The sequence below is a fragment of the Lutra lutra genome, chromosome 2 (assembly GCF_902655055.1).
Source record: "Lutra lutra chromosome 2, mLutLut1.2, whole genome shotgun sequence".
NCBI classification, from domain to species: domain Eukaryota; kingdom Metazoa; phylum Chordata; class Mammalia; order Carnivora; family Mustelidae; genus Lutra; species Lutra lutra.
In genome coordinates this window covers 181,321,297-181,347,156 of record NC_062279.1, presented here as the reverse complement: position 1 = coordinate 181,347,156, position 25,860 = coordinate 181,321,297, and the positions used below count along the sequence as shown (strand labels likewise).

The 25,860-nt window shown below is 37.4% G+C and overlaps 1 protein-coding gene across 1 annotated transcript in view; it reads right to left on the bottom strand.

The window, feature by feature from the left end:
- The window catches only part of GABRB1 (gamma-aminobutyric acid type A receptor subunit beta1), a 396,298-nt gene that overhangs the window by 262,732 nt on the left and 107,706 nt on the right, over positions 1 to 25,860 (bottom strand). The window contains exon 4 of the mRNA XM_047719215.1: positions 7,915 to 8,135. Within this exon, the coding sequence (XP_047575171.1) occupies positions 7,915 to 8,135 (221 nt within the window). The remainder of the gene's footprint in view (positions 1 to 7,914; positions 8,136 to 25,860) is intronic.

Below are 25,860 nucleotides of genomic sequence, written 5' to 3'. Positions count from 1 at the left end.
AGTTGGAGGTAGGATATTTATGGAGGTAATCAATTTAAAGTGAGATCATTAGGGTAGGCCCTAATCCAACATCACCAGTGTCCTTTAAGAAAAGGACACCGAGGTACACACAGAGAGAAGGTGATATGAGGAGATGCAGGGAGAAACCAGTCATGCCAAGGAGAAAGGCCTAGAACCAATCCTTCCCTCATAGCCCTCTGGAGGAACCAACCTTGTTGGCTCCAGATCGGGGAGACTACATATTCCTGTTGGCACCCATTCTGTGGTGCTTTGTTATAGCAGTCTCAGCAAACTAATAGAATTATATAAAAATGAATAGGATTATTATAATGAATAGATCAAGCTGTCAATGCTTAAATCTGCTCATCAATCTTCACATCACAGAGAGAGTCAGGCGTTTTGTGTCTCATGCTAGAAGTGGACAAGATGACTTACGAAGCAGTGTTGTCAAAGCCCAACAACAACTAGTCTCAATCTGATCAAACCTTAGGTAGAAGTCAGGGGGAAACATTTGCAACAAGAGGATGTAATCACAAAAAAAATAACATGTTTTCTTAAAATAATTTACAAGGAGGGAAATAAAGGAACAGTGAACATTTAGAATAAAAAGAGATTTTAGATATTTTATTAGTCAAATGAAATGTGTGTACCTGTTTGATCTTGACAATAAATTATGAGCAAGAAAAGTTACTTTAAGTTCTTTAAGTGTTGGTACATAGCATAATAATAGTACACAGTTCATAGTGTTGTGGTAAAGATCAAATATGACAATAGAAGTAGAGCACTCAGCATAGTATAATCTCAACTACTTATATAGTTGGCTTAGCACATTTATATACCCAGATATTAGTATAGCAATCATGCATGGTATAGCTTCAATTATTTATATATTTTGGTATTGGCTAAATTCCTTGATACAACTGCTATCAATATTAAATGCTGTGATAGGTATTACTTAATTTTTATGTGCTTACAATATGTCCACACAAGCCTAAATGACACTCAACATACTTACAAGGTCCAATCTGAGCCAGTATTGGGCCAAATGGATTTTTACTATACATTCCACTTCCCATTCTCACATGGATCCTCAAAACCACCTGGCCCCAAGCTAACCTTTGGTAGAAGATGCAGGAAAGAAGCATTGTGAGTTTGGGAAGAAAAGCCAAGGCAAGGGTTAGGAGGGAAACGCAAAAGGAAAGGCAGTTTTTAGGAAGGTTAAGTATTCCACTAAATATGATCCCAGAATTCAGTCATTCCATGCCTGCCATTTTCAGGAAAGACAAACACTGTCTTTCAGCCTTCACAGGGTCGGGCCTTAGAGAGAATCAGTGTTTTCAGCCAGCTGGATCATGTTTGGACAAGAGGCAGAACACATCTGGTCATTAATAGTGATAATTGCTCTTTGGTTAAGAGCCATCATTTAGATATAGGAAATGTTGCAGCTGACAGCGATTGTGAGTCAGGTGACTGCATCCTACAAATTTCCATTTCAATTTTTCAAACATTTATTTGGTTTGAGAGAGGGGATCAAAGGTCAAGGAAATAAAGTTCACATTTTCAGCAGATAGATTGGTATCAATCTTGTTGGTATCACAGGAAAATAATCCTAAGACACAGAAAGATATAACATCAAAAAAGTATTACAAATTCATGGGCTTACATGGGATTAAAGCAAAGTAAGTCATCAAATCGAGAGAGTTTTTTATCTGGTTAAAAAGATTGTGAAAGTCCTCATGGAGAAAGTGGAATTTCAGAGAGGCTTTTAAGAAAAAGGAGTAAGATTATGCTGAGTGAAATAAGTTAAACAGAGAGTCAATTATCATATGGTTTCACTTATTTTTAGAGCATAACAAATAACATGGAGGACATAGGGAGATGGAGAGGCGAAGGGAGTTGAGGGAAATTGGAAGGGGAGGTGAACCATGAGAGACTGTGGACTCTGAAAAACAATCTGAGGGTTTTGAAGGGGTGGGGGGGGTGGGAGGAGGTCAGGGGAGTCAGGTGTTGGGTATTATGGAGGGCACGTATTGCATGGAGCACTGGGTGTGGTGCATAAACAATGAATATTGTTATGCTGAAAAGAAATTTAAAAAAAGAAAGAAAGAAAAAGGAGTAAGATGGGAGACAGTGGTGGAGTGAGGGAAAGAGGGTTTGGGGATAGAGAAGGGAGAACATTTCACAGGGCTCTAAGTTTTTCAGATAAAATACAGGATGCCCAGTTAAATTTGAATTTCAGATACATAGCAAATAGTTTTTTAGTATAAATATGATCTATTTGGGTCATATATTTGGATCATACTTGAGTTTGAAACACCCTGAATGTGTTTAGATAAACAAGTAAGTTGTTTTATAAAGATTTAGTCTTTGTAGGGGAAGGAAATGTGTAATGATGTGGGAAAGTTGTTTTGGTCACATACAGAAGGTTTTAGATTACAGACAGAAGAATAAAAAGGTGATTTTATGGGGACTGAGGAGAAATTTTTTTTCCTGTAGAAGTGATATGATCTAACATGCACCATAGGAAGAATAAGATGGCAGTGATGAGAACAAGAAAAATTGAGATACAAAATGGGCCAGGAAGTGACAGATAGTGAGGATGTTAATTTAGACAATGGGAATGGTTTGTAAATGGACATCGCTGAGATACAGCAGAGCAGAAACGATAAATTGGATCTCAGAACAAAAAGAGATGTGGAGTCAAAACTACCTACAAGTTTATTCCTATTGACTTGGCAGATGACGATTTTTGTTCGCAGCTATATAAGGAGGAGAACCTGATTTTAGGGGAAAAAAAAAAAAAACCAGATACTACGAAATAGGGGTCATGTCAGGAGGAACTGGCCAGGTAGGCATCCAGATACAGATGCTCAGGAAGCAATTAAAATATTTTTCTGAGGGGCGCCTGGGTGACTCAGTGGGTTAAAGCCTCTGCCTTCAGCTCAGGTCATGATCCCAGGTTCCTGGGATCGAGCCCCGCATTGGGCTCTCTGCTCAGCAGGGAGCCTGCTTCCTCCTCTCTCTCTGTCTGCTTCTCTGTGATCTCCGTCTGTCAAATAAATAAATAAAATCTTTAAAAAAATGTTTTTCTGAACTCAATAATTTGGAATTTTAGATATGTAAGCTGTCACATCAGTGAGTTGGTCAAATCTCAAGGAATCCTTCTAATTCACCATTAGAGGCAAGAAAGGAACGAGTGAAGAAAGGGGAAAAGGACCAGAAGAACAGCAATAATGAAAAAACTACACCAAGTCTTGGAAATCCAGAAGTCAAGGTCAGTCACCGCTCAAATCATTCAGAGAACTCAAGAGTATGGATTGAAAAGCAACAACAGTGGTGCTGCTAATTTTGGAGAGAATTGTTTCAGGAAAGTAGCACGAGTGGAGCCACGGTTTTGGAGACTGAGGAGTAAATAAATGGTGAGGGAGTAGAGGAAACCAAATATGTGAGGTGTGAGAGGACTGGTGTTTGAGGACAAAACCAAGGGGAAGGAGCCAGTGAGGTTGAAGACTGAAGATCTGCTAAAAGAAGGGAGCAAAGTCTGAAAAGAGTGTGCAGCAATGAAGTTAAATGCCTAAGTGGAGAGACTGGCCTTCAAAAGAGGAGGAAATCATCCTCAGAGTTAAATGGAAGGGAGGAAAAACAGAAGATTAAGGGTTTGATGCATGACTCTGAAGAATTTGGTTGTTTAGTCTCCACTTTTAAGTAAGAAAAGAAATGCCGTTATGTGTTTTGAAAGGAGCATGGTGGAGCATTCATGGGACATGGACGTAAGTTTTGGTCTCCTGCCACATCTTAGACATCTTTTAGTTAGATCTCGAGCAAAATGGCGGAGGAAGTAATAGTGACTGCGATGTTGCTCCGTGGTATAATGCATTTTGTCACAGCAGAAGTAACCTGGGAGCAAAAAGTTCAAGGAATGGAGTCTCTTCAATGTCCTGAGTGCCTGTTGCACAGAAGCCTGGCTCCTGCAAAAGCACTAGTCTCCTATCAGACACCACTTCATTATTTTAAAGTGTTAACACAACTGTGTGGCATTCCTTGTGTGTCAAGTCTGATTTGACATAGTTGACAAAAATAGAAAACCAGCAATTCTATTCCTGTGGCTTCATAGGCATTGTTTTAGCATCTCAAAATGAGTTTGAATATATAGAAACATTTTTATTTAGTTTAATAATACGGTCTTGTGATTATGGAATACCCAGTTAAAGGGGCTTTCAGGTACATTCAGAAAATCCCACTGATCCCATCAATGCTAAAAACAACCCATTAGTGTATAGTCTCATTTCATAATGACTATCAGCTGGACTTACGGAAAGAGATAAGGCAAGGATTTCTTTCTCCTCATTATCCAACTCTAAAATAAGCATAGCTATGAATATGCCAATGCATATGTTATATGATAAGGCTTTTCTAGTACATGTGCTTAGGAAGTAATATATGACAGTTATTCTTGAAAAGGCAATTACAAAGAAAAAATGCAGATTGTCATTTCTGAGACTAGGAAGTGTTATATCAGAAGAATTAAAATAAACATGCCTGAATATATAGGACCATAGAAGCAATGGATGTTAGTTTTGGAAGGGAATTTAGGGATAAGTTTATGCAATCTCTTCCCTTTAAGACTGAGGGATCTGAAGCCTAGAGGAGGAAATAGCTTACAGAGGAGCACAATCTAGTCCAGCTGCAAGTCTTCTAATCCATAGTCACTGTCACAATGACAAATTTCTATCAGGCTTCTGAGGAATTATTTCCAGGTCCATAATAGTGAGCATATGGCATAGACTGGGCACTCAATGAATGTTTTCTTAATTATTTACTTTGAGAGAGGGAGAGAGCAAAGGAGAGAGAAAGAGAGAGAGAGAGAGAGAGCACTGGGTGAGAAGGGGGAAGGGCACAGGAGGATGGAGAGAGTGGGGAAAGAGTTTCAAACAGACTATCCACTTAGCATGGAGCCCGATATAGGGCTTGATCTCAAGACTCTGAGATCATGACTGGAGCTTAAACCAAGACTTGGATGCTTAACTGACTGGGCTGCCACCCAGACGCCCCGGATTTTTTTTTTTTTAATTGGACAACTGTATCTCTGTTCTGATTACTGACACCCCAGGGAATTAGAGAATCACCCTCCATGTGCAGTTTTCCCACCACCTGATAAGGCTATTATATAAGGCACAATGACTTTAGAAAAATATAATTTAAATTTACCATGTATTAACATAATCATTATTTCATAAGAATGTACCAGGGATTATTAATCCATTACTGCAGATGATAGAACTAAGACTCAGTAAATTTGTATAAGTTGTTCAAGATCAAACAATCAGAGATATTGGAGTTTGAGCCTATTTTTGGTCCTTTGACTCCAGGTGTTATGCTTTCTTTGCTGTACTGTATCTTATGGTTTCTCCAGGATGTTTATAACCTCCAGGAAAAGAAAAACAAACCTGTGAGGGAAGAGGTAGGAAAGAAGACAAGGGAAGAGAAATACCAGAAATGGTGTGAAGCTCTTATAGAGAATGTTGCTGTCAAAAAGAGATCAGAGTCCACATAATAAAGGAAGGATTTGTGTTTTCCTTGGGAGATCCATTTGGGGCCTCCAAGCCTATGTTGGCTCCAAAGAGGAGAAGCAATGTTGTACAACTTGATAGGAGGTGTTGACTTCTAAATGTGTTTGAAAAGCAGTGGGGTAGGAAAAGCACACATATGGGAATCAGGGTACCTGGATTTTAGTCCCAATTCTGCCATTACTTTCTTGTGCCCTTAGAAAAGGCCCTTCCTGTTTTGTGCCTCAGTTTTATCAGTTTATAATGAAATGTGTTCAACTTCATGGTCCTCAAATATTTTTCTTCCTTTCCATCAATTCCCATTGGTAGAGGCTACCAATAATCTGAGAAATGCCTGAAATGACACTGTAAACTGAGAATACAACCCACTTTCTTGCCTGTAAAAAACATGGTTCTTTTTTCTTTCAAACAAAAACAACTTTTTATACATTCTTTATTAATCACATATAGTGATTATACATGTAATTGATTAGCTTACTAAGTTGGGTTATGGAATTATTCTCCCAGAATATTTTAGAAGAGTAATTTGTCCCATTATACCTTGGTTATATCCAATAAAAGTTTCATAGATGACAAAAAATTACAAATGATTTCCAGTGTGTGCATCATCATTAATGATCACCACTGATCTTGAGTTAGTAGATTTTGTCAGTAAGTATCAATACACTCATGGGAATTGTTGGTTTATTTTACCATTTTTTCTGAGAGACTTTTAGGTCAGAGATTTTAAACTAGAATTGAAAGCTCTTGGGGTACTGAAAAAGTGGAGAAATTACAAATATTATTTTGCAACTAATGCTGTTTTATTATGCAAATGAATTCCAAATCTATCAACTAAATAATCAATCACTGGGTTAAGTTCAGAAATTTTAGTGCAGAACTTAGTGCAGAAAAAAAAGTGCAGTTGTTTTCACTTGCATATTGTTTTTGGATATTCATGAATGAACAGAAATTGTAGCATTTTATCCCTTACCTAGAGTGTTAACTTGGTGTGGAAGGCATGCAAAGAATTTTAGGGGGCTTATGAAAACTCTAAAATAAAGGGAAAATGAGTTTGTGAATATAGCTCTCTTCAGCTTCTCAAAGGGATTATGAAAGGTGACAATACAGGTTAAAGAACCACCACTCTACATATCCTCCGATAACATGCCACTGTTCAGGTATTTCTTTGGTAAAATGGGAAGCTGATTTGGATTATAGCTCTAAAATTTTAAATAAACCTTTAACAAAATGAGGGTTAATAATAGACCACAAGTATATGATACCTCTTCTATACTTGAGTCTTAAAAAGCCAAATAAACAAAATAAAATCCATTATAGTGCAAAACATTTTGATATAAATTAAAGACAACCTAAATAAATGAAGGTATATCATATTCATGTATTAGAATTTTAAGATATTCATTCTTCCCAAATTGATCTATAGAGTCAAGGCAATCTCAATTACAATTTCAGCAGATCTTTTTGGGTAGAAATCAAAGGTTGATTCTAAATGCTATAGGAAGAAGCACAAGGCCTAGAATTTCCATAGCAATATTAAACAATAAGTACAAAGTTGAAGGATTTACATGATTTTATGATTTACCATATAGTTATTATAATTAGTGTGATACTGTTTGCAGATAGACACATAGAACAATGGAACAGAGTAGAGCTTAGAACTAGACTCCCACTTATCCAGGCAAAAGTACCAAAACAATCTGGTGAGAAAAAAAGAATCTCTTCAGTAAATTATACAACTGGATATTCATATGGGAAAAATTGAACCTCAACCCTTGCCTTACATGAAACACAAACAATATGGATCACATACATAAATACAAACATTAAGAGAGGGATTTAAGAGAATGAAAACACTATGAATCTTCTCAAAGTCACCACAAAATATTTTCCTACTTCTTTAAGATATTGTTTCCTAATTCTCTTTCATAATTAAGTAGCTATACCCACTACTTAGAATACATTTCAGTTCAATCTGGATGGCTCTGAAATAATCAAGCAATCAACTAAAAAAAGACTGAACTTCTACAATAAGTTAGGTATAAAATCTGGCAAACATACATTTTCTTATTACTCTGTTTATTATTGGAAGTTCAGGGCAAATAGTTCACGTACCTTTGATGAACAAAGTTGCCTAGATTTAGCTCCATTGATTTTCTTTCTCCAAAAGAGATTTTCTGGTCTTTAATATAATTTTGTTACAGAAATTAAAGTGTCTATATATTCTCCTACTTGCTTTTCTTCCCGCTGCCCATTCCCAAAAGTAAAAAATAATAACAATAATAATAAAACATAACAACAAGAACAACAATGATAATAGTGAACCATGCAACACAAAGTCATTTACCGGAGTCCGTAGAGAACTGTTCCATCAGGATGCAGTCGGATCATTCGATTTTTCACGGTAACCCCATGCACAAATGATTTCTTGTCATTCAGAAAATAGGTGTCTGGCACCCAGAGTTGGTCAGCTACCCTGTTGTCTAATGTGAGGTTTAGTGGGATTCCAGAATAAGAAAGTCTTTTGTCTTTCCAAGACTGCTGGAAATACATGGTGAGTGTATAATCCTGTGAAACAAATGAAACAAAAAATGAAAAATTTTAATTATCATCATCAAAGGCCTTTTGTCATGAAAGTGATAGTCTGTGATATTATATATTCTCAGAGATCCACTGTCCTGCTATCCCTGAAGTTACACGTGAATACACAGAAATTTGCACCTCCAATTATAGGCAACCAATAGGTTAGACGTAATGGAGTAATAATTGAAGGCATGCACGAGCATTCACTCCAATGTAGGGTAAATCCATTGAACTGAATTTTAAGGTTTGAAGTTAAGGTAATGATCATGGGGTAGGTCATAAAGGAAAGTTGTACTGAGAGAACCATGTCCACAAAAATCTACCTCTGGATAAAAGACCTCAATGTGAGACAGGAATCCATCAGAATCCTAGAGGAGAACATAGGCAGTAATCTCTTCGATATCAGCCACAGCAACTTCTTTCAAGATATGTCTCCAAAGGCAAAGGAAACAAAAGCCAAAATAAACTTTTGGGACTTCATCAAAATCAAAAGCTTCTGCACAGCAAAGGAAACAGTCAAGAAAACAAAGAGGCAACCCACGGAATGGGAGAAGATATTTGCAAATGACAGTATGGACAAAAGATTGATATCCAGGATCTATCAAGAACTCCTCAAACTCAACACACACAAAACAGATAATCATATCAAAAAATGGGCAGAAGATATGAACAGACACTTCTCCAATAAAGACATACAAATGGCTATCAGACACATGAAAAAATGTTCATCATCACTAGCCATCAGGGAGATTCAAATTAAAACCACATTGAGATATCACCTTACACCAGTTAGAATGGCCAAAATTAGCAAGACAAGAAACAACATGTGTTGGAGGGGATGTGGAGAAAGGGGAACCCTATTACACTGTTGGTGGGAATGCAAGTTGGTGTAGCCACTTTGGAGAACAGTGTGGAGATTCCTCAAGAAATTAGAAATAGATCTTCCCTATGACCCTGCGATTGCACTACTGAGTATTTACCCCAAAGATACAGATGGAGTGAAAAGAAGGGCCATCTGTACCCCAAAGTTTATAGCAGCAATGGCCATGGTCGCCAAACTGTGGAAAGAACCAAGATGCCCTTCAATGGACAAATGGATAAGGAACATGTGGTCCATATACACTATGGAGTATTATTCCTCCATCAGAAAGGATGAATACCCAACTTTTGTAGCAACATGGACGGGACTGGAAGAGATTATGCTGAGTGAAATAAGTCAAGCAGAGAGAGTCAATTATCATATGGTTTCACTTATTTGTGGAGCATAACAAATAGCATGGAGGACATGGGGAGTTAGAAGGGAGTTGGGGGAAATTGGAAGGGGAGGTGAACCATGAGAGACTATGGACTCTGAAAAACAATCTGAAGGGTTTGAAGAGGTGGAGGGGTGGGAGGTTGGGGGAACCAGGTGGTGGGTATTAGAGAGGGCATGGACTGCATGGAGCACTGGGTGTGGTACAAAAACAATGAATACTGTTATGCTGAAAATAAATTAAAAAAATGATTAAAAAAATAAAAAATATATAAATAAATATGAAAAAAAGAAAGAGCATTGGAGAAGGAATAAAGTAAAATCTTTTATTTTAAAAAAATAATAGTTTTAAAAAATAATAACCTATTATGTTAATAATAGTAATAATGTATTGGATGATTATAGTATCAGTGGAATGAATTACAGCAAATTCATAAATGATGGAAAGGAGTGGTGAATTACCTTAGCTCTACCACATATGCTGTGATATAATGTTATTTGAAAGTGGTTTCAAATTAGTTGAAATGTACAAACCTAGGGAAACCAATAAAAACCTTTTTAAAAAATATAATTAATATATACAGGAGATAAAATGGAATCACATAAAAAGTTCAATTAAAATTTAAAAAAACCAAAAAAAATCTACTTCTGGATATTATCTTTATGGTACTTTTTTGGGGGGGAATGTTTGCTCAATAATAACTAAAAATTGATGTGCTTAAAAGGAGAGGGTGTTTTCCAAATTGCAAATGCCTTTTGAATGAATACTGCTGTTTGCCTTATAAATGTCATCAATTATGATTATCTGGATTTTTCTAGCAAGTTACAACTTGTCTCCTGCTACTAAAAAGTACTTTATAAAGCACGTTTGGATGGAGATATTTATTTGGCTTGAGCACTGAAATCAGTGGTGGAACTGCTCAATTATTTCTCTTATTCCATTCCTGCTTTGTTTTAAGAACTGGTTTGAGTTCAGAACTGGGTTTGTACTTGACTTTGTTTCCTCACCTCCTATAAAAGGTAACACTTAGGACATCCCGTCTGTATTTTTCTTTTTCCCACCCAGATTTCCTTTGGCAGTAAGAGACAGGAATATTTGGGCTCAATAAATAGATGAAGCTACTAGAGAGGAACCATAATAATTATCTTAAGAGTTTTAGTGTTCTGTTTTTAAAGAGTTCTATTAATTCAAAGTGTAATTGTCCATTAAAAAATGATACCAGTAAAATCATAGACTTTAAGATGTGAGTCCCAATATAATAAAAACAGAAAAATCACTTCTTCTTTTCAAGGATATTTATCTGTCAGCAGTGACTGTGAATGTTTTAGCAGCGGTTAAGAAAACACTGGATAACTCCTGCACATCTTCTGTGTACTACCATTGTTGCATAGACCACTAATCACATCATGGCTTACATCTGGACAAACCATACTTTATTTAGAACATTATATGGATCTATATGCATTTCTGAAAACTCCAAAATATAAGACAATATTCATTCCGGATAATGAGTTCCAGTGTCCTTTAACCATTACAGTGGAGAACACTTACACTGTTTACTCAGAAGGCATTGTACAATAATTCAAAGCCATCCTTTCTTATTCATTAGCTCTTCACTATCAATATTCACACAATATTAATCACACACACCTTAAAGGTCTAAAAGCTCCTTCCACTTTACCTACATTTAACCAAAAAGAAGATGCACAGGATTCTATACAATTCCCTTGTCCCCTGCAACTATTCTCATTTGCATCGTCTTCAATTTCTTAACATAACATCTTTTTGGAAGAAAAATGAACTCTGGGCAGAACTCAGAGGCAGACTCTGGGCCTTTGATTTCAAATACATTGATTCTAAGATCTACCACATGTAGAGCTATGTACTCATGAGTAACTTTATCCCCTGTATCTCAGATGCCTCATTTTAAAAATAAAAATAATAGCATTTACTAGCTTATTATGAACATTACTTGGGAAAATTATGGTGAAGCCTCTTTAGAAGCTGTAACATGCTAAACAAATATATTATCCTCAAAACTGTTGTTATTTAAGGATTAATATCATACTTCCAAATTACTTTGAGTGTGCACATTCATTTTCATAATCATTTCTATTTTAAAAGAGATGGTTATGAAAAAAAGACCTTGTAGGCAGAAGGACCCCATTGACCATGAAAATAATCAATTGTCTGTGATCCATTGCAAGTCTTGGTGTCCAGTTCTTATTTGTAATTCAACCAAAGTGGGGAAATTAATAACTAGCCAAAGACAAGTTAATGTAGACTTTGCCATTGTGATGAGCACACTCAGCAACAGAATACATTGTTTCAGTATTCGTGTCCAATAGTCTTTAGCTTCCAGATCTTCACAAATGGGACAAAGGATTTCCTCACAAAGAGACCAGGGGGCAAAATCCTTATTCCACTTTTTCTTCAAAAGAGTTTTAACATGTGATGGAGAAAAACCTATTCTTATAAAGTCAAAGGGTTATAATGGCGAAACAATACTCTTAATACTATAATGAAAACACGAGATTGTGGTAAGTAAACAATGGAGAGTCAAAAGGAGAAAAGAGCGTAAACATGAATAATCTCTGCATAGGTTTAAGTAAGTGTGTGCGTCTGCATGCATGTGTGTGTGTGTGTGTGTGTGTGTGTGTGTGTGTGTGAGTAGACCTTCTCCCTTCTCTGGAAACTGTTTTGTTTCCTGCAGAGTGAGAACTATACACATGCAGTGAGATCTTTGCTCTACACAACTCCCACTCTGTTTTCACTAAGTATCGACTAAAAATCACATCACGGTTCTAAATTAAAGCAGTAATTTACCCTATTTGCAAGAAGTAATTCTGTGAAAAAGCATTTCTGCTTGTGTGTTAGATTTGGAAGTGGATGATGTGGCACGAGTACTCTTCAGAACTTTTCTTATGTATTTCTAGCATTGTTATCCTAATCTATGACCTCATTCCATGATAAATGGAAATCTAGACATATAAGATTGATAACCTTAATGAAAACTTTTTGAAGATAATGATAATAATGATGATAATGATGAACATTATGGAAACACTTAAAATACAGCCGTATCTCCTTTTGTACTATTTGTATTATAGTGCACGCATAACAATAACCTCTTTCTACTGGAGAATGCTCTGTCCTTTGTGGTTTTCATAGCTATTCATATCTATTATCACATTTTGTTCTCACAACCTAGTGAGCCAGGCAAATTCTCTCTGAGAGAATTTATTATTTACATCTTTGAGAAACTATTTACTGTCTTTTAAATAAATTATTCGACTGCATCTTAATAGACATATTAACAGTGACAACTGGCTGTAATAAAATCTATGACTCGTTTTGGTGTATTACATTTTTAGATGGAAAAGAAAGCCTTAAAAATGCTGTATTTTGTTCTCTCATACAACAGATTTTCTATTAATTCTTCATTAGTCCAAAGTGCAAGCACTCAAGGAAGGATGGGAAATTTCTCAGAAAGATATTAAAGGTAGAGATACTGTGAACAAGAACACTAAAATGATTTTTATTCCAGATGTACTTACAATTGTTCAACCAGCTTTCTCAAGTATGTAAGCTACTCTGTGAGAGGAAGAGCAACATATTTAGAAACTATGGACCATAGGGGATTCTCTGACACTGACGCAAATTAATGAGATTAATGGGTATGAGTTGGCTAATGAAATTGGTCAAGCTAACTCAGGCATGAGAGACTTTGATTCATTGAGGAAAAGCAAGAGAGAGGATACCAAATCAGAAGTGCTCAATTATACTCCAAAAAGACGTATTTTTTAAAAAATTTTTTAAATTTAATTGACAGGCAGAGATCACAAGTAGGCAGAGAGGCAGGCAGAGAGAGAGGAAGGAAAGCAGGCTCCCTGCTGTGCAGAGAGCCCAATGCGGGGCTCAATCCCAGGACCCTGGGATCATGACCTGAGCTGAAGGCAGAGGCTTTAACCCACTGAGCCACCCAGGCGCCCCTAAAAGTTGTATTTTTTTTAAATCTAAAAATGTTAGGGGAATAAGAAAATATTTATTACAAATAAAAATAATTCTTGTGGAGAATAAAGGTTAAATCACTGGTTTTAAACCCTGGGCGATTTTGCCCACAGAGGACATTTACCAATGTCTAGAGACAGTTTTGATTGTCACAACTGGGAGTAATGGTGTGTGCTACTGGCATCTGTGGGTAGAGGTCAGGCTTGCTCCCAATGTAATGCATGACACAGCACAGCTCCCACAACAAAGAATCACCTGGCTCAAAATGTCAATAGTGCCAAAGCCAAGAAACCCTGTCTTAGATGAAAATACCTTTCCTTTCAGTATTAGTAAAATACTTCAAAATCCTTTATCACGAAAAATATGTATATTAACATGTCTACCTGAGGTTTTAACATATTCTGCAAAACTTTTGTGCTAGGGAATTCTGGCATTAGATGGTTTATAATTTGCCACTTTATCATAAGAAATCATTTGATAAAAATCCATTATCTAGCACTGGAATAGGGAGAAAGAGTTATGTGTTTTATTGAGGTATTCATCTTACCAGAATGAGCTCTGAGACTTTATAGTGGAAAAGTGAGTCTTTTATAAGCTCCATCCATGATCAGCACACATCTTAGGCTAACTTGTCAGGGAGGAGACAAAATATTGCTTTAACATCTAGTAATATTGTATCCACTCAGAACAATCATATCCCTTCTTTTCAAAGTATTCTTAAAAAGGGAATGTGTGTGTGTGTGTGTGTTGGTTTATCCATCTGTGTTCCTACACAAATTTTTATTTTATCTTTCATAAATTTGAGTAAACATTATAAAGCATTCCAACCACAGATCCTGTTCCCTGCCAGATATTCATGCCGGCTTAGTTTTCTCCAAGAGCTGATTGTACTAGAGCCGTGCATCCTTGCCTGCCAGGCCTGGGTCTCTTCTGTGAGGGAAACTGCCCTGCTGACAACCCCTGCTGATTGAACAAGGCCACATTCTATACCTCATGATCCTGCCCTCCTCCCACCTTGGGAACAGAGAGTAGCCACCTGATTTAAAAGCAGCTGATTCACAGGCAGGAAATAAACCTGTGCCTGGTTCAAAAAGATGAGCTGACCCAATCAGAACCCTGTCCCAGAAATTAGCTCTTGCATAAAGAGTCTGAGACAGGAGCTGTAAGACTAAATGTAGAAGTCATGACCTAGAACTACGATACACTGCTATTATGCGGTTGTGAGAGAGGAGGGACTATGAATAAAAAGAGGAAGCCAGCCTGCACAGAAAGAAAGAAAACAGAGAAAGATGCAAACAATCGACAGCAGACGAAGAGTCTGACATTGTTAGAGAATGAAGGACTGAGTTCAGGAAGGCCTTTACTTATCTCTAGTTCTCATGAGGTGTGGACATGTGGACATGTTTGATACTTCTACTTCCTAGGAGCTCTCTTCGTGTCATTACAATAAATTCCACTTTGCGCTGAGTTATTTTCATTTTTATGTTCGCTGACTAGAAAAAGCCATAATAATGATGCTGATCAACATCCATATCAGAATCTCATTAAGAACAAATTGCACATATTAAGGAAACCCAACAAAACCTCAATCATCTGGCCCATCTTTCTGATTGTGAAGAAGGGAGCTATTATAAGAAACCTGAAACCCAGAGATGTTAAATAGCTGAAAAACAGAAGGGAGACACATTTGGCTTTGTTTATTAACCAGAAGAGCAAAGAGAAGGGAAAGGTATTTTACTTCTATCAAGACGATTCCCTATCCAACTCAATGACAATTATGAAGAAAAGCCACCCGGAGATCAGTGTGTATGCTGGCAATAAGTAGTATAGCTCATAAGGTTAGGAAAAAAAACCCAACACATCTTGCATCTCATGCAAAGTTTAGTGGAAAATGGCCTGATAAATAAACCAATTTAAGTTGTAATTGAAATGAACCACACAACATCTGTTTCTAATGCAACCTCCTGTTTAAATGAATGTTTTGGTATCAGTGTCACCGTTAAGTACATTCTGCAATGGAAATTCATCATTGTATCTCCAGATTTGTTGTTGATTTCTAATTTTTATCTTGTTAGCATCATCTATTCTTATGTTAACTATTAATACAAGTTTGTTGTGCTTACTCCTTAGCTTTGTTTTGTTACAATTGTTACAATTTGTTACAATTGTTAAAATACATGCATTCTTAATCTCAGGAAACAAACTGAGGGCTGCTGGAGGGGAGGAGGGGGGGATACAGTATCTGGGTGATGGAAATTGGGGAGGGTATATGTTGTAAAGAGCACTGGCTATTCTATAAGACTGATGAATCATAGACCTGTACCCCTGAAACAAATAATACATTACATGTTAATTAGTTGAATTTAAATAAAACAAATACACAGATAAAATACATGCATTCTCATTGTTTCCAAAGGCCATGTTCTCATTCATTATTTGTTGTTTTTTTTTTTTGCCAACTGCACCCTCATGCTATGCCTCAGAGAACATAGTCTTCTTTATCTTTGTCTCATCCTAAATAGCCCCATTTGGTTTATCCATCTGTGTAGTCAGACTTTTTATCAGTCTTGTGCTCTGTTCTGAACAATTCTGGAATTGATCAACCTCATGGGAGAACAGAAACAGTGAGAGTTATGGGACTATACCAAAACAGAGGCACCTCAGAAGATCACATGGATATACTGTGCCACATGAACACGTAAGTACATGGATGTGACAACTGGAGAAAGCGCTTGGGTTCTGATACAATGAACTGCATGACATCACCACTGTTTGAGATAGACTGTACAATATAAGAATTTCAGCATTTGTAATCTCATACCTACTGTAGAAGCTATAAAGATTTATTGTCTTTAAAAATATAAAAGCATTTTTTGAAAACTTGTGGGGATGCCCGGGTAGCTCAGATTTTAAGCATCTGCCCTTGGCTCAGGTCATGATCCCAGGGTCCTGGGATCGAGCCCGACGTTGGGCTCCCTGCTCAGTGCAGAGCCTGTTTCTCCCTCTTCCTCTGCCATTCCCTCCACTTGTGCTCTCTGGTTCTGTCTATCTCTCTGTCAAATAAATAAATAAATAAAATCTTGAAAAAATACAAAAGCATTTTTCTTTATACAAAAACATCCAATTTCTTAAAATGGATATGATAAAATTAATGTTTCATACAGTGATAGTTTAAATGTCGTATGTTCTAAAATCTGAATAATCAGAAGCTCAAATAATTAGAGTTGTTTCTCTAGTAAGATATATTGAAATGTTGGACCTGAAGTGGGGGCAATTTTCTAGAAACTTCTGGGTTAAAAAGATCTTAGGTTATTAGAATGACTGATCTATGGTGTCAACATTGCATGACTGTTTACTATATTTAAAAAATTGTATTATGCCAGTTGCTAAGGAGAAAAGTGGAATGATACTGTAAGGACCTATTTTATATTTTTATTTTAGCCAGAGGCTTCCATTGAGATTAAACAATAACTTTGTTGTTTAACCCTTAAACTGTCCCTGCTCCCCTTCCCCCAGGGGACTTAAAAACAAGTCCCAGAAACCAGCTCCAGGTGTGGAGGCCAAGAAAAACAAGTCTGTACCCACCTCGGGTCTGGCCCTGACTAAGCATGGCCATCTTGGCAAAGCAAAAGCCCGCACCTTGCACTGTAAGAGTGGGTTAGCATAAGAATGGCCATCCTGAAGGCCCACGTAACTTGAGATAAGAGAAAGTAGCTAAAACCTGAAAAAACAACTTAATCATATACCACCAGGGAGGTTAGGTGGTGGTGCCACAGGGACCAAACGTTAAAGAAAAACAAATAGTTAACTTGCAGAGATCACAATCCTGCAAGACAGGAGTCTCGCTTGGTTTGCAAATGTCCTGGTGATTTACAACAAAAAGGGCTATCTCTTCAATGGCCCAATTTCCAGAGACAAATGGCTCAGTTCCTCAAGGTCTAAGGTTGCCCTCCCCACCATAAAACTGAGGGAGACTGAGGCAGAAGGAAATGTGAATAAAGTTAAATTTCTTCTAAACCTAAATCTCACTTAACCGCCAGGATGGCTCCAGGGTGATGCTGGGGTGGCAAAAGGTTAAGCAAAGTTAAACTGTCAAAGTGGGGTGCAAGGGATGGGAAAGTGCCTTGAAAATTCTATATAAACCCTTGGCTTTGAGTGCTCGGGGTCCTTGTTGAAACCCGCTGCGCTGGGCGGATACTTGGACCCCAGCGAGCTGGAAATAAACCTCGCTGTGTGACTTGAATTGTTGAGAGTGTTCTCTGTCTAATTGAGGGGTGGTAGACTCCGCACCCTAACAATACATTTTTCTTGCCTGCCTCAAGGAACTCACATGTCAGTGGGTGAACTCGGCACTGCCTAGTCCCAAGCCACCCTGCTGTCCTTTGCAATCGTCACAGTTCACCCATCACCTGCATAAAGCAGCTCTCTGCACCAAATTCCCTCCACTTCAAATACTCCGAGAACTCGGAATAGTTCCACTTGTTTTCATTGGCAGCTGCCTACTCAAGGAGACAAGCTTATTGAGTAGGAGGATATCAGTTTAACAAGCTCTGGCATTAACCTAGGGAATAGAGAGCTAAGTCAGAGTTGACTTAAAACAGCACTGAAAAGAATGAAAGGGAGGTGGAGAAGAGGAAAAATGTATGAAGCAATGAAGTTAGAAGAGAGCATCAGGGAGGACCCCTGGGTTTCTGACAGAAGTGAGTAGATAGATAACATTAAGAATGGAGGATCTGGGGCTGAGGACGACTAATGTATTTTGAGCTGGTTTGTGTTGTGGGTGTCGGTGGCATTTGCACATAGAGGTGCCAAGTATGTAGTTATGGGCCAGGATATAGGAAGACAGGGCTCAGAGAGAAACAAAGCCCTGTGAGTCACGAGTAGTAGATGAAGTCGTGGGAATGAACTGGTTCGCCATGGAGACAGTGTAAGGTGAGAAGACAGAACCCCTAGGAAATTTAATTCTGCAATTAGTCACTCAGTCCTTCGAGCCCCCACAACTCTGCTTCCACTTTGATTGGAGTATTTGCAATCATTTCCCAGTCCCACAAATTTTGAGCTCCCCAAGGGCAAAGGATTTTTATTTTATTTTTAATTTTTAGGTCCTTGCGTACTATGCAGTGGATAGCTGTACTCCAATATGTTAGCCAAATGTGAATTAAGTAGTGCTGTGTGTTTGTGGCACTGGATATAAGTACTAAGTACATTATTGCAAACTCATCTTATTACATTCCAATTTTCTGAAAAACTTATTATCCTTAGATAATATATGTGAGGACTTTCAGTTAACTAAAATAATTACTAATCCAGAGTTTTTTCTCTAACTAATCAAGACTAATGGGTTTATAATTCCCACTAACATAGGTAACTGATCAATTTCTGGGAAATGAGAAAAGCATATGGAGTTTAAAGCAAATTTCCTCTTTAAGAATGAATTAACAGTGACTATCTCCAAAATACTAATAAACATTTTGAAATAGGTCAGTTATATTATGACATATTAAAAATATGTCATTTTGAAATTGGCAGTTATAGTAATAACTTGGCAGTTTTGGAAGTATAAGGCTATTTATGCCAAAGCTTTAAAAAAGGACTGTATTCAGTGCAACTTTTGATCTCATTTACAAATTAGTCAATATTGAAAGTTATCAGTGAAATGTAAGATTGGCAATTAATTCATCAGGAGGATAATTCATAAACATTACTGACATTTAAAAACCACTTAACTAATTACATATGTATGGCACAATAGGTTTTTTTTCCAAAGTTCCTTAGTTCCAGAAATTCCTAGAAAATTGTGTTTCCATTTTCTCTAATATTTAAGTAAGAACAGAAATAAAATCAGATGCATGAAGTATCTAGTGGAACATTCAGAATGTGGCAGTTTTGGCTGGCCATCCTGAGTTGAACTACGAATATATGATCAGAATGGTAACCATTAGGTGGTATGCATGACAATTCTAGAAAACTAAGGTATGGCACGATCTAAGTTGGGAAAAAATAGGAGAATCAGAAAACCAAGATTCTGTCAAAACACATGCTACTTAGAAGAAATGGAAAAAACTTTGTGATCATTTTCTAGCCCAGGAAGCCAGTCTTCTCTTGTGAACTTTGATCTTGTAATGTGAACAGAGCTTAAAAGAGAGGAGTCAGTAATAAGATTCTATTATGTTTTGTTGGAGGAGAATGGGATCTTAGAAACTCTTAAAATTAATAGGGTGGAAAGAAGGAATTGTTATAGGATATTATAGTGATATCTTTCTCAAGAGCCAAGTATTTCTAATATCTCTTAGAGCTGTCACTTAAACCCTTCCAGGAAGGAATCCTTTGGAAATCTCAGGAGCTTTATTTTCAGACTTACTAACAGGAAGATGGATTTCCATCCAATTATCCGTCAAATTACCATCCTAGAGAGACTATGTATGGGTCATGGTCTCTTGGGAGTCCCTGGGGAACTCTAAAAAGACAATGGGTAGCCAAATTCTATTTATATTATATTTATCATGTTTGCTCTCTTACTCTATCCTCTCTTTTCTGTACCATCTTGCTTTGTTTAGTTCTAATTTTATATTCAAAAACAATCACTATCAACATTTGGTGGCTGCTTTTTCTGTTTTAAAAATAAAAGATCATTTTACATATACTACCTTTTTGTCATGAAAATTAGTACCTTTTCTCCACAGCTATTTCTTTATTAATTTGTTGTCCATTTGTTTATTGTTTACCAAGTTCTCTTCCTTCATCCTACTTTGTTTCACTAACCAATTGGCAGCTTGGTGGGTAGCCTTTTATATGTTTGTTCATACTCATACAATTATCTAAGAGCATATATACATAGAGATGTGACTTTTGTTGTTTAAAAATAGCATTATATTATTCATTCCTATGAATCTGTCTTTTCTTTTTTATTTAAGATTTTATTTATTCATTTGAGAGAGAGGTAGTGAGAGAGTGCACGAGCACGGAGGAGAGAGAGAAGCTGGCTCACAGATGACTCTGGGCTTGATCTCAGGACTCCAGGATCATGACCTGAGCTGAAGGCAGGTGCTAAACTGGCTGAGCCACTCAGGCACTCCAGATCTTTCTTTTCTAATGACAGCACAGAAATTCTTCCAAATCAGTGGGTAGAGATATAACTCATTCCATTTAGTGGATACGCAGTGTACTATAGTATAGAAATTAATCATTACTCTATTAATGGTTATTGAGGTTATTTCAGGATTTTTTGTTTTTTTTTTAAAGATTTTATTTATTTATTTGACAGACAGAGATCACAAGTAGGCAGAGAGGCAGGCAGAGAGAGAGGAAGGGAAGCAGGCTCCCTGCTGAGCAGAGAGCTCGATGTGGGACTCGACCCAGGACCCTGAGATCATGACCTGAGCCGAAGGCAGTGGCTTAACCCACTGAGCCACCCAGGCGCCCCAGGGTTTTTTTTTTTTTTAACAACTAAAAATAATACTGTAATAAAACTCTTTTTGAGGGGTGCCTGGGTGGCTCAGTGGGTTAAAGCCTCTGCCTTCGGCTCAGGTCATGATCTTAGGGTCCTGGGATCAAGCCCCCATCAGGCTCTCTGCTCAGCAGGGAGCCTGCTTCCTCCTCTCTCTCTGCTTGCCTCTCTGCCTACTTGTGATCTTTGTCTGTCAAATAAATAAATAAAATCTTAAAAAAAACACCTCTTTTTGATAGATGGATATATCACAAGTACTGGTATTTCAGACTCTTTTGCCTTACATGCTTTAGAGCTTAATATGACAACTTGCTAAAGTAAATAAAAATAAAACTATAAGCTAATGATGTACTATATGTTGGCTAACTGAACATAATAAAAACTAAAACTACAGCCTTCTTCTTTAGTACTACAATTTTCTAAATATTGAACTAAATTCAAATTTATAAAAAGTATTAACTAAGTCAGTCCTTAAACTCAAGTTTATAGAACCAAAAAGCTACATCCATTTCCATACTGGCCATCTCCAGTGGCTCAAACTCATTGAGCATCTGTTCAAACTTCTGTTGGTCTTTGACTGGATCTGGCTAAAAAGCGACTTGGCAAGCACCACTGCAGAGAAGGACCTTGGCAATGTTATACCATTTACTGAGAAAAACAAAACAAAGCAAACCTCTAAACTCCAGGAATTTCTTTGGCAGTATAGAAAAAGTGGTTTGTGAATTCTGAAGCTAATAATTCTTATAAACTTCATATTCCTCTGATATAGTTTCACAGTTGTCAGTTATACCAAACATGCATAGCTAAACAGACTTGCATTAAGGATATAGACTGGACCCAACTAGGAATAAAACCTCCATGCTAACAAACCGATCCATCAACTAAGTCTTTGGCAAAAATAGAACTAGGACAGTTGGAATTTAGTTAAGGACTTATTTCTCACTGATCCGATGATCTTAGAGCAAATTTGAAATTCAATCTCCTTATCTGTGTGATGGGCAGAAAAACTATCAAGTCTGTTGGAAGGATAAATTAAAAAATGTATGTAATAGTCCTAGAAAACTAGAAAGACTGTAGTTGATTAAAGAAGAAAAAAAACAAACAGCTTAAAGCATGTCACAAGACAATGCAATTCCTAATACATCTTTTCTTTTTCTTTTTTCTTTTTTTTTTAAAAAGATTTTTATTTATTTATTTGACAGAGAGAGTGAGAGAACACAAGCAGGGCAGACAGTGAGGAGAGAGAAGGAGAAGCGGACTCCCTGATGAGCACGGAGCCTGATGCGAGGCTCGATCCCAGGACCCTGGGATCATGACCTGAGCTGAAGGCAGACGCCTAACCATCTGAGCCACCCAGCTGCCCCCCTAATACATATTTTCATTCTCTTTAGCTAAGTTATCAATTTTCCCCCTCTAAATACTTAATAATATGGGTCGCTTATTACTGAATGTTTAGCTGCATGACCAGTACTTTAGTAGGGGCTTTCTGTATGTTATATTGTTTAAACCTCACCTCCTTATGAAATTGGAATTAATATTCCCTTTTTTAAATGAGACTTTCAGCTTATGAGATGCCAAAAGTGACTCTGCTCAGAAACATCAGAGCTGTGGTCTGAACCCATATCTGACTTTAAGTTCCTAGTTCTTTCCACTCAAAAACAAGCAATGGCTAAGTATGTATCATAAGCACAAAAGGTTTTCCTCCTAGGACATGGCTTTTATCTCTTGCCTAAGGCTGACTTCTGACTTGCTTTTTTATGGATGCCGATTAATCATTAGCAGTCAGTTCTAATGTAGACTTTTCAGTCCTCTCTGATGTTTTATCCATGACCTTGCCTTCATCAGCTGTTGCCGGTAATGAACACCATGGCCATGCTCTTATCTGTGTGCAGTTGACATCCCCATGGAATGCTAAATACAATCAATTGTTCATCACTGCTCTGGGTGATTCTTCAGATGTTAGCTCAGAGAAAGACAATATTTTTGTTCTATAGCAATCCTCAAGGAGTATAGGAAGTAGAATAATTTTCTTTTGGTTGGATTGTTTTCACATTCAAAGGCCTGCCAAATTTTACTACTTCCAAGTAAAAGCCTTCTTAATCATTAGCTATGGTAGCAACTATGTTTTCCTTGCTGGCAATTATTTCTAAGTAACCATAAGATGAAAGGCAAACATGGCAAGTGCCTAGAGGTTAAGGATCTCTTAATTTAGACTGTGCATGCATGATAACACTCTAGGAGAAGAGAGGGAACATACAGTTGTTGAAGGTAGGGGCTACTATGCGTTATTTCTGTGCCTCTATCACCAAGATGATAGAATGCCCCAAATGGAATCATGCCCACCCGCACTTAAAATCTGGTCTTCTGTCCACCGCCATTTTCAGTGGGGGGTGATCCTTAATAATCATCCACCCTGTTGATCAAATCAGAAACTAGAAATCTTTCTTGACTTTTTTCTCTGTCTCACCCCATACTAAATAAGACAATAAAACCTGGCATTTCTATTTCATAAAAATATCTCTATTCCATTTAGTTGCTGTGATCTAGTTTGGCCTTTATCATTTCTCACCTGATTAACTGCAAGAGGCTCCTAACTAGTCCTCTGCTGTTCGTCTTGTTCTCCCTTAACGCCTTTGACAAATGGCAGGTAAAGTGGTATTTCCATTTTTTAAAATTGAAGTTATGGGGGCGCTTGGGTGGCTCAGTGGGTTAAAGCCTCTGCCTTCGGCTCAGGTCATGATCTTAGGGTCCTGGGATCAAGCCCCATATCAGGCTCTCTGCTCAGCAGGGAGCCTGCTTCCTCCTCTCTCTCTGCCTGCTTCTCTGCCTACTTGTGATCTCTGTCTATCAAATAAATAAATAAAATCTTAAAAAAAATAAAATAAAATTGCAGTTATGATTCTGTTGCTCCCAAGGTTAAAGTTCAATGGCCCCTCCATGTTATGAAGATAAAAATACAAATTGCCTAAGGGCAAACAGTGTGCTTCCTTTGTTCTATCTCTTTAGCTGCACTTCTTTACTTGATGCCTTTTCCACTCTGTCATCCAGCCCAGCCAATCTTCTCTCAGTTCCACACACACACACACACACACACACACACACACACACACACCACACAGTATTTTCTCTTGTGAAGTTGTCTTGGTCTAGAATACTCACTCTTCTTTCTCTTACCCCTGGCTACTCCCTACTGACACAGGCCTCAGACTGGAAGACAAATGCATCTTTTTATCTGAGTCAGAAGCCAGAAAATCTGGGTTTGGTCTCTCCTATGGCTCCCCTCAGGACTGTCTCTTCATAGCCTGCCTTTCTCTGCAAGGAAAGCTGGCTGGGTGCTCTTCTACTTCCTGCACTGGACTGTGAACTCCATGAGGACTTATCCATCTTGCTATTTCTGGTGCTGAGGACAGGGTCTGCAGTCAAGGGGGTGTCCGACAACTTTTTGTTGCATGAATCAATAAATGGTAGAGGAGAGGTAAACTCGGAGGCAGAGAGCCCTGTTAAAATGGTAGCAGAGGTGAAATATACTAGGCCTCTGAGTGGGGGTAAGTAGGAATTATTACAGAGGAGTAGAGACAAAACATTGAAAGAGAGGGAATGGACTTAAATTGGCTGCTGCGATTATAAGAAATGAAGAAAATAAGAAATAGAGGAGTACCAGAATTTAGGGAAAAGTTGATATATTTGTGCTGGGTATTAACTCAAAGAGCTTGAAGTGGAGGTATAAGTATTGTAGCTGATAACAAGGCAGCAGATTGGATATCAGGGGCATAGATAAATGAGTCCTCATCAACTCTGTTATAGGATTAAATGAGATTATCAAAGTGAATTTACAGATAGAAGCAAAACAAGGGCATAGGACAGAAGCTTGGTGCCTATCAGTAGTTCTTTTTCCCACTGGCTGACAGCCAGGATGCTCCTTCAATGTGTGAGAGCGAAGCAATTGATCCACCATCACTCAGGGAAGAGATGGACTATTAAAGACTAGGCATAGTCCAAATATCAAAATCTATTGAGAAAACCCCAAACCCATGTTAACAAAATTCCAATATTTAGCTGAGAAACCCGTTTTCTTATGAAAAGTAGAAGATGCCAAGGACAAATAAGACTCACTTTTTAAACTATTATTATTTTGTTTATTTTTAGTATGCCTTATCCACCCTCTAAGGGAGGTGTACGTTTCAAAGTTAAGCATCAGCAGTAAAAATGTCCAGAAAAAGAAATCGCCTTGAATAACTTACCACCCAGCCAATCAAATTTCTAATTATATTGTGGAGTCACACTCCAACACATTCCTTTTAAGCATATTTAACAGGTATTAACTTAGTCATATTCAAAGCTCTACACTGTCATAAAATTTTTCTAGATCTATTATTATTATTATTTTTTAATTCACATGAGAACTTGCTTAGCTAATGAGAATGAATCTAAGGATCTGGAGAAGTGGGTTTTAGAACTGTGGATAATCTTTGGCCAATCAAATTCTCAGACAGTGATCAATTTCATCTAATAAAATGAGGAGGTTGCCTAGATCAATGATTCTCACACTCAGTGTATATAATTATTATTAGGACTACTAAATGTGATTCTAAGTAGTACAATCCTGAAATTTACATTTTTGGTTGGATGTTTCCAAGGACATTAGTATGCTATTAATTCTCAAAACACAATTTGAGAAATGGTGACCTAGGTACTCCCAAAATGTTCTTCACACTCCTTAATGAGCCACAGCTATGCTTTCATTAGTCCTATAAAATCTGTTCCTGTCTCCATTTATAATGGAGTTCCCTATTTTATCAATTTCTTTTTGTGTTCTCTTTCTGAAGCAAAACAAATGTAAGCCTAGAAACTTCTCTTAGTGTTGTTCTATAAGAAACACATTTCTTGAATAACAAAAGAGGAAAAGGGAGAGAGAGAAAAAGAGTAAAAGAGAGGGTCTTACTACCTTTACTTTTAGGTACTGTGTGTTTTCATGTCCTTCTACTTCACTACCTTTGGT